A 10,320-nucleotide genomic window follows, 5' to 3' on the forward strand; every position below is an offset into this window, starting at 1 on the left:
TTACAAATATACTATAAAAATATATTTCCTCGAGTACGTATATACTGTCGTTGAAAGCTTATATAGTGTCCTATCTGAACAAGTTAATAAACTATATAAAAGTTGTTAAGGACACTATATAAGCTGTCCGTGACACGGTATACGATTTACACGAACATGCTTCATGGACATGCCTTATCTTAGGAAGCTTATCAGGAACTTGTCCAGCAACCAACTATCAGAATGCAGATTTGATACCGGGAGAGAACGATCTCTTATTGCATCTTCAAAACGACTTCAAAAATTCTTGTCCAGAAACTCCTTCCATCCACCCTAACTCGACTCCCTACCATACCTTGACATACTCATAAGGCGTTCATTTGGCACAAAATCTGACATTAGTTTATGAACGTGGTTCCAGCCAACCTTTGGGATATCTTTGATTATCAAATCCTTGGTTTTTGTTAAATTATACCACATCATTTGCCTTCCACAGTTAAAAACTGCAACACCATTATCTACTAGGTCCACAAAATGGGGTCGACAGATGCCTTCAGCATACAAATTGTCCAATTTAAACCTCCGACCTTCATCCCAATAGTTGTCAATTACAAGTCGAAGCTCCAATTCATGTGTACGATACCCAACCCCCATAAAGGAGAACATAACTGCAATTGTTCCCTGAAATTGGAAAAGCTTGAAACTCTTCCAGCGGCAGCCTGTCAACGATAGTGCAATCTTACTCCATCTCTCGGTGACAATATTGAATCGCAAAATCCCCCCCTCACAAATAGTCCAATGAAAACATCCTTTCGCCACAATACCCAGATTCATTTCAATGTGCTTACTATTGAAGGACAACTTCAAATCTTTCAGCCTTCTCCATTTGCATATGTGGGAGTCGAACTTTTCAACCACATGGCAAACGATTACCCTGCGGTTGTTGACTTCGGACTGTCTTATAGTGTTTCTGCAGTCTTCTGACAAACGCAATATCATAAACTCCAACGGTTCCACAAAACTCACATACAAACCCATACATTGTGTTCGAAATCTAGTTTTAGGACTGGGCAACATAAGCATTTGCTGCGTCGTGGGTTTGCAAAGGTAGTACACGTCCTTCATTTCAACTTTCTTGTGACCTAAAAGGATACCTTGCATTGAAGACGCCAAGATTTTGAAACCGTATCCACAGAAGTCCAGAGTAGGAGTAGGAAGTGGTGGAATGTGATCAACGTTCGAAGCGAAGGATGTATACGTTTCCCAACCGTGTGCAATCTGAATTATGTAACCTAGAAGAGTTCTCGTCTTCAAAACATAATCGTTAAGGAATGAGGGGTCAAACCTACTCTTTTCCCACTCACGACAAACAAGCTTTGAATTGTCAAACAATGGGAATGGAGCACAGAGAATAATCTGTCGGCACATTTCCTGAGGAAGAACGCAACCCTCATCTTTCCCCTTTCTTTTAGAAGATTGGGCCATCGTTATGAAAAGTCACCAATAGTTCATGCACCGACACCCATGCTTATATAGTACATGTTTACTATTTATTGGAAGGTGGAAAGTCACCAATAACCTAAGGACATTTCACTTCCAAAGGACACTTTCTTTGGACACATCACTTCCAAATGACACTTCCAAAGGACACATCACTTCCAAAGGACGCATTACTTCAGGGAATCTACTTATTTTGTGAAAGGTTATTATTTTTGTATGCATCACTTCAAACAATTCAGTTATTTTGCAAATGGGATAAAGAAGTAGAAAGAACAAACTAGAAGAAGTTAGAGAAAAGTAAGAGTCATTTCGTCAAACATATACAATTCATACATAAAGGGATAAAACGAGATAAAAATAGAACAACATAATACAAGCCATGAATATGAATATTAAACAAATGAACAGACTCCCTCATGAATCAAATCGGACTCTTTCCAGAACTGTTCTCTGAATCTAACCAAACAGATTGGATAACTTCCATCTTACGCTCACATCTTTTCACTTTCTTCCGCAACAACACAATTTTCTTCTTCAATTTTCTTTCCCTCATTTTCATCAGAATATCACTATCAGTAATAAAATTATCCATCTTCCCAAAGAGAATATCAACCTCCTTCATTGCTAACGGATTCACTTGCTTCTTTATCCTATTGATCGTAGTTAGTATGTCTTCGAGTAAATTCACCAACCCAATTGGGGAACGAGACGACACTGACAAAGTTGACATCGAGAAAGAGAACAATTATTATCGGCCGATTATTATAGTTAAGAATATCGGTATCGGGGAAGTAGGGCACAAACCATATCTAATAAGAAAGCTATTTCACAAGGCTATCTTAGGCCATCCAACCTCAGGATCTTAATCTCAACCATTGATCAAGTAATAGAGCAATAGCCATTAAAACCTTCCTTGGACGACAGTCAATTAACAGACACTCTCTGGGAAGGTTATAAATGATGGTAATCCTATACCCAACTGAACCCAACAATTATGTATGGGATTATTGCCTTATGGTCCGCTTATTTAGAATGCACAAGTTAGATTCTAGAAAATAGAAATAGTACTATCTAAATGGTTCATCAACACTATATAAGCGTGCAAGGCACATTATAAGCTACTCAAGGCACTATATATGTAGGAATTCCCACGATCATGTTATATAGTGCATGTCCACAGCGTACGTAGTGTCCTAAATAACCTAATTAGTGTCATTAATACGAACATATTAATAAGCGTATATGAACGTGCTTCACGGCACTATATACGTTGTTCAAGCCACTCAATAAGCTGTTAAAGACTCCCTGTCCATTAACGGATAATCCATTTAAGAGAAGGCATGATATATATGATGTTCGTTTGCATTATAAGCTGCGCAAACATGTCCGTTTAATACATACATCAGTTATACTAAGGACAAGTCAGTGTAACCATTTACGGCCCTGAACCATTTACAAGTACCAAAATCCAATCCAACTCTTACAACTACCAAAATAAATACTCGGCCCATAAATACTGGCCCAAATAAATAAGAGGTAAAAAGGGGACACCCGTTATATCCACAAATTCCATCTATTACTTGCGCAAAATTCACATAAAAAATTGCGATAAATGATAAATTCACAATCATCATTTATAGTAAGAAGACGATAATTTTGCCATTTTTGTCACCTCATTTACAACCTCAATAAGAAATGTCTCAACAATACTAACCACACAGCAATTGACCAACTGCACAAGTTAGAATCATTAAAATTGCAATAGTATCTCCCAAATCGTTTGCCCAGATACCTTTTGCATGGACCTAATATAGGATACTCTAAAGACTATTTAATATTGTCAATAGCTTATATCGTGTTATATACACTTATATAGTAGTATCTTCAAGAGAAACTATAAATAGTTGAAGCCACATCAGATAATTGCAAAATTAAAGATAAAGCATTTGAAGCCATAACCAATTACAAGTTCAAAAGTACCCACAAAATCCCATTCTTGCAACAACCAAAATATCAATAACAAACAGTTGTAGTTCCTAAAGGGAAGAAGGGCAAAAAATATTAACTGCTTTATTTTGTGTCCTAAATGGCGACAAAGTCAGAATTGTTACTATCATAGCCTGCGACGTTTGTCAACCGCTTCGAGGTTCACAAGACGGTGCTCAGCCCCCTTGTCATTGACAAAGTTTTTGCATGTACGTCTGATGTGCTCTTCCATGTTGCGCAAAGTGCAACATCTTTACACTTTGGACCATTATGCTCTACTCTTATCTTCACTCTTTTCATAGAAATCCGACCTGCAGCTTTGCGCTTCAAGGGAGGGGCAGGACGCGCTCTTCCTCCTCATCAATGTCCCACTGCTCCTTACTCGGAATGCCAACCCACACCTCACTATAACACCGTTGGCAGTTTGTAGTACTGTAGTACGAATCGACATATGTCATATGACAAGCTTGGCGGCTCACAGTTATGGCTTTGCATGCATGCGCACACGGGATTCCCATATGTTGGAAATACCCACACGAGCAAACCCTATTTTTAAGATTGACATGAAATATTCGACAACGGTCGGTCTTTATTAGATACTCCCCAGTCCCAGCTCTTGATTGTGTGAATTTCAATGCCTTGGTGATGTTGGCTCGCACCAAACCAGTAGCCCTGGGTGTGAACCACTCACCGCGAGCAGCCCAGTCATCCGCCATTTTTTTGTACTTGCAGTAGTGCGCACTGAGATTCTCCCTAATTGCTTCCACTAAACAAACAACTGGAATGGCTCTGTCATCCTTAATCATGTTGTTCCAAGACTCAACATGATATCTTTTTACTATAGAGGCGTGACATGCCCACTTATCCAGCGGAATCTCCATAAGCTTATCGTACACATGTGAGTTCATTTTCTTTATATCTCTCATCACAGCACGGAAAAACCACTCTTGAGTTGTCTTAGCTGCTGTCTTAATCTTCCTCATAAGCGGAAGTGACGGAGTCAAACCCGACATGTTCTTACAAATGTGGTTCATACAAAAGACATGTTTCGCCCGAGGAAATACCTCAGGGACTTTGACTACCAGACTGAGATGTCGGTCAGATATGATAACTAACGGAGTCTCATACCCAATCACTTGGTCTCCTAGGCAACACAAAAACCAATTGTAGTTCTCATTGTCTTCACCGCTAACCAGACCAAAAGTAACAGGGAAAACATGATTATCACCGTCAACAGCAATGGCTGAAATCAGACATCCTCTTGATCTCCCCCTCAAATGTGTGCCATTTATTTCTGTGTGTGGCCTACATATGTGACGGAAGCTCCTCACAGTAATCCCATAGCTCCAGAAGTAACACTTGAAGCGATCTGTGTTTCCCACTATTTGCAGCTTTGTAAAGCTAAAGCGATCAACCTTCATCAATTCTTTACTGTAGGTGTTGAGTAGTTGATAGGATTGGCCGAAACTACCTTGAATCTGTAGACATTACAATTATAGTTAATACAACTTCTTCCTATGGGAATACAATAACATATCTGAATACAGTGCTGAACTGAATCACAGTCTATTAGGTCTTAAAGGTGTATAGCGTATATCATGGAATATGGAGCGTACATAGTGTCTTTCCCAACCTATATAGTGTCATGAACAACTTCATAAGTTTAATTTCTAAGCTCTCTTTCATATTGAATATAGTGTCTGTCACAACTTATATAGCCTCGCGAAGAACTTGTATTATGTATGGTATAACTTTATAAGTTACATATCTAAGCTGTATTTCAAACCGCAATTCTTATATAATGGAAGACTCAGCTTATATATGGTCGTGCAGTTCTTACAACAAATTCCTATGAAAATACAATAACATATCTTAATATAGTGTTCAACCGAATCAGTCTATTAGATCTATTAGGTCTATTAGGTCTACAGCGTATATAGTGTTGTTCACAGTGTATACAGTGTCTCGAATAACTTGATCAATTACATATCTAAGCTGCCTATATGACATGCATTTCAAATAGGAACATAAGTTGACCGTCTTGCAACACACTCACCTCTTCGAGGGCCTTTTCCCTTCCCCGCCACGTAGTTCTGTAACTGATATCTATTGAAGTCCACTTTTTAACCATTGCTCTCATGTGCATTGCCTTATATGTTCTGTCATTCTGCAAAAGGTCTTTACATGACATGGCGACATAACTGCTTGACACCTCACGGTTAAACTCACTAGCCTTTTGGCAACCACATGTGTGAAAGTTATATACGGTTCTCACACCCCATATATATGAACCTTTCGTGCTGCAGTACACGTAAAACGGGCATGTGGAACTCAAACTATTCATCTCAGCCCCCTTACATCCAAACTGCACCCTTCCCCAGTCCGTTTTCAATCTTAATAGTTCAAAGTTATGTTTAATTGCAAAAGTCTTCATGTGAAATATAAACAAACTCCTTTCAGGGAACTCCATACCCACAGTCAGTAAATTTGGATCTAGAGCTACCCACTCAGTTGGAGGTGCATCTTCTATGCGACCTTCGTCAACCACAACCTCCTTGTAGCGTTGGGATTTCTCTCTTCTTTCCTTCAAGCGGTCAACTCATTCATTACTGAACCGATTCTCTTATGTCAGCTGCTCTCCCTCTCCATCACCCATACCCCTTCCAAATGCCGGTAAAACGACTGGTGGTTTGCCAAATATGTCATTATTAATTAGTACCACCACTGATATTTGGATTGTCACCGCCACCATTGTCCTGCGTACACACACTGTTATCTATTACTTGCGGGCGGATATACTCAAAAGGAAGCATTATTGGACCAAATGGGCACACTCCAGGAGTGGTGTGCGGAGTTCCGAGGACGTGCTAGTATAATACTCCACCGTAACGTCCTGCACATATCGCCTGACCACCACTGCTTTCTTCCCCCGACGCAACACCAGCAACACCACTAACCTTTCTGCATGACCACCACTCTTTTCTATTATACCCCTGCCACGGACACACAATCAACTCCATTAACTTCTTCAGCATGACAGCCACTTTCCATACCATATACAACTCTAGCCATTCCGAAGCATGCAGTAACACAACCTGGGCTATCACTACCACTAAATTCTCCATAAACTAGACCATAATCTTCAAGCATACAATCATTGTCCATAACATCATCCCTATATGTATCCTTCGCATTCTTAGAGTCCATACCTATAGGACCCAGTGGGTTCATATCTCTATCTATCCTGGATGTACCTGCCACATCCATAGACACATGACCTTCCCCTTCTGAGTCACTGTGCAATTCGAGCGAAGCCCGTTTGCTACCCAACCCAGTTATAATAACTCTGTCTATTGGTATATCCGGAATAATAAGCCTCAAAGTGCTTGGAAGTTGCTCAACATTGAACGTGGTTGCTTTCCCATTGAGCAGTTCAGATTCGTCGGTTCCAAAACAACTACTTTGGACAAGAACCGTTTCTGCCACTCCCGAAATATCCAGACTACCTGCGAACATGACAATCAACTAGTTAATGCATAACAATTTACTCATTGGTATATTGCATCTCTTGAGGGACATGTCATATAGTATATTGAGCAACTTATATACTGGGCAACTTCCTACACATACTGCCCTTCATAGCTTATATAGTCTCGGCCTTTCAACTATTTAATCAGTATAGCTTAATTAGTAAGCTATTAACGGCACTGTATAAGCCAGGAAAGGCACTATATAAGCTTCCCAGAAACATATCAGGTTCTCTCTTAAGCTTGAGGGACGTGTCATATAGTACCTGACTCATCAATAGGCTTATCACTATCACTTAATTCATCATCACTTGGGTCATCACTATCACCAGATTCATAATCACTTGGACCATCATCCCCGGCCAAAAGACCAATGTCTTCGCACCAACTAGAACTGTCCATAAGTTCATCCCAATTTGTCCCTTCCCAATTCGATATACTTTAACCTACATCAATATTCCTCCAACTCATCACTTTATGAATAAGGGAAGTAAAGCCCCCTAGTGTGAGGCTACTTTCTCCTAGGCCTACCGACTCATGACCTTTCCCTTCAGACTCACTCGGCTATTTTCCAGGAGCACATTCGCTACCCAAACCATTTACAACAACTCTGTCAGTTGGTATATCAGGAATAATAAGCGTATAAGCGCTTCGAACTTGATCAGGTCTGGGAAGACAAGATTTATGGCGTTCCCGCACGTGCTGAGAAGACAGAACATATACTCCGGCTGCAAACAACAAAGTGCTCTACTTTAGTACCATTTTAGTCACCCTTTTTAACGCAAAACAATGTAGGAGTCCAAAATAACACACTTACCGCCACAAGTACCAAGTATTAGGGATGCTTCAACAAACTGATTTTGAAGCGTCTCACCTACAACAATGTTAACTGCAGAAGAATTTAGTCAATTGCACAAGTCAATTTGATATACATGTAAATATTATACAATATCACATCCTCCAAGTGATTTCATAAATCCAATACATGGTAAGCGCCACCTTAGAAAGTGTCATCTTATTTACCTCTCATTCAGTCATAATAATTTAGAACACCATAATAACACACTTACCACCATAAGTGTCAGGTACACGGGATGCTTCGAAAAATTGAGTTTCAAGTGTCTCACCTCCAACAATGGTAGCTGCACAAGAATTTAGTCAATTGCACAAGTCAATTTGATATACATGTAAATATTATACAATATCACATCATCCAAGTGATTTCATAAATCCAATACACAGTAAGCGACACCTTAGAAAGTGTCCTCTTATTTACCTCTCATTCAGTCACAATAATTTAGAACACCATAATAACACACTTACCACCATAAGTGTCAGGTACACGGGATGCTTCGAAAAATTGAGTTTCGAGTGTCTCACCTCCAACAATGCTAGATGCACAAGAATTTAGTCAATTGTATAGGTCCGTTTACTAAACATGTCAGTATTTTACCATCGCAACCGACAAACCACATACACTGTTTTTGAAAGACCTTATATAGCAATTCCGTAAATCAAATACACTGTCTTAGATAGTTTCCTCGATCTTCTTTACCCGTCCTACAGTTACGATAATTTAGAAATCCACAATAACACTCTTACATCCATAAGTGTCAGGTACACATGATGCTTCCAAAAACTGAGTTTCTAGCGTCTCACCCCCAACAATGCTAACTGCACAAGAATTTAGGTAATTGCACAGGTCCATTTACTAAACATGCCAGTATTTTACCATTACAACCGACAAACCACAGAAACATTATTTTTGAAAGACCTTATATAGTGATTCCTTAAATCAAATATACTGTCTGCGAGTCCCTATATAATGTCCTCGATCCTTTTTACCCGTCCTACAGTTATGATAACTTAGAAAACCGCAATAACACACTTACCACCATAAGTGTCAGGTACATGGGATGCTTCGCTTATCTGAGTTCGAGGCGAATCACCTCCAATAATACTAACTGCAAAACAATTTAGTTATTCCAAGGCAAAAATTTAGTTTGAGGTCTTCCTGTGCTTACCTATTTCACAGTTCTGTAAAACACTTACCACTAAGTTCTCCAAATTTTGTTTCAGGCAAAACTGGTGCTTCAGCAACGACCGTTTCAGCTACATGGTACCCAGTATCGGGCACAACGGATGGTTCGCCCAATTCAATTTCATGCAATTGAGATGGTTCATAAATATCTGCAAAATGATTTCATCAATCGGAATATTAGTTTCGAGTGAATCCACTAAATAAAGAACAATAAGGATCACAAACATACCTTCTCTTATCCTATTCTCATAAACAGGTGATGAGCATGATTGTGGGACATTCTCCTCCATCATATCTTTGTTCTCTGGTCTGAATATCAACAAACTACCTTCTCCAATGCTTTTCTTTCCTGTGCACATCCATCATCTCGATGAAATCGTTCTCATCTTCAATTGTGCAAACATGTCCGAATACTAGGTAACTAAATCGAAGAGGTTTGATCTTCGTTACTTGTTCCAAAAAAACTTCGAAGTCACCAAAACATATGTTCATACTGCAAGACCTAAGCTTGGTTGATCCACCTACATATGTCACAACTCCACTGCCAAGAGTTCTAACATTACCCCCACTTACAAATAAAATGTCCCTTCTAGTATGCTATTGCACTGTCGTTTGCACCCACTTTACTGCCGTCGGAGCCCATTGTAGTGCCTGTTATTGCCAATTAGTATGGTTGTCTTATTTTCTACTTCCATTCATCAAATACTAAAACTTCCATTTAGAAATCTCTTTAACTTCAAAAAATGACAACGAAAGACAAAAAGATGAACCAATTACTTTCTGTTCAAAAGAAAGCCTTAAGTTGTGAATGGTCTCGAGTATGTATACAACTTTTACGTGAAGTCGATGGCACTGTACTAACGTTCCAAGCTACTAAACTAGATTTTTCAGAATGTATTCGATGGTACTCTACTCTAATTACTTTTTCAGCGATTAAAAGATGAACCAATTACTTTACAAGTTTGCTACTTTACAAGTTAAAACAATCATAAATCAAAATACTCTACTGTGGAAACTTTAGTTAAAGTTTCAAACTTTAGTCCAAAAACACTCCAAAAACTAACTTTTAACTTGGGATATTAATGTTGTTCATAAATGATAACTTGGGATATTAATGTTGCACATAAATGAAACGACCCCAAATGAAACACATTTATGACCAAATACATCATTAATGACCCTATCTATCACAAACATTAAAGAAGAATTGAGAGCCATAAACTAAAGAATTTAAAGTAGACATTATTAATGCTATAATTTAAAGCGTACCCAGAAGCTTCAAAACAC

At 38.9% G+C, this 10,320-nt stretch overlaps 1 protein-coding gene across 1 annotated transcript; it reads right to left on the minus strand.

Moving 5' to 3' along the window:
• Positions 1-312: 312 nt before the first annotated feature.
• LOC147498760 (F-box protein At5g49610-like) lies at positions 313-1,464 on the minus strand. Its single transcript, XM_086563332.1, has one exon. It carries the CDS (start codon positions 1,462-1,464, stop codon positions 313-315), a length of 1,152 nt encoding a protein of 383 aa, XP_086419458.1.
• Positions 1,465-10,320: the final 8,856 nt, after the last annotated feature.

Source organism: Coptis chinensis, chromosome 5 (assembly GCF_015680905.1).
Source record: "Coptis chinensis isolate HL-2020 chromosome 5, ASM1568090v1, whole genome shotgun sequence".
Taxonomy (NCBI): Eukaryota; Viridiplantae; Streptophyta; class Magnoliopsida; order Ranunculales; family Ranunculaceae; genus Coptis; species Coptis chinensis.

Coding starts and splice junctions, on each gene's coding strand:
- LOC147498760 (XM_086563332.1), bottom strand. CDS start 1,464: ATGGCCCAATCTTCTAAAAGAAAGGGGAAAGATGAGGGTTGCGTTCTT.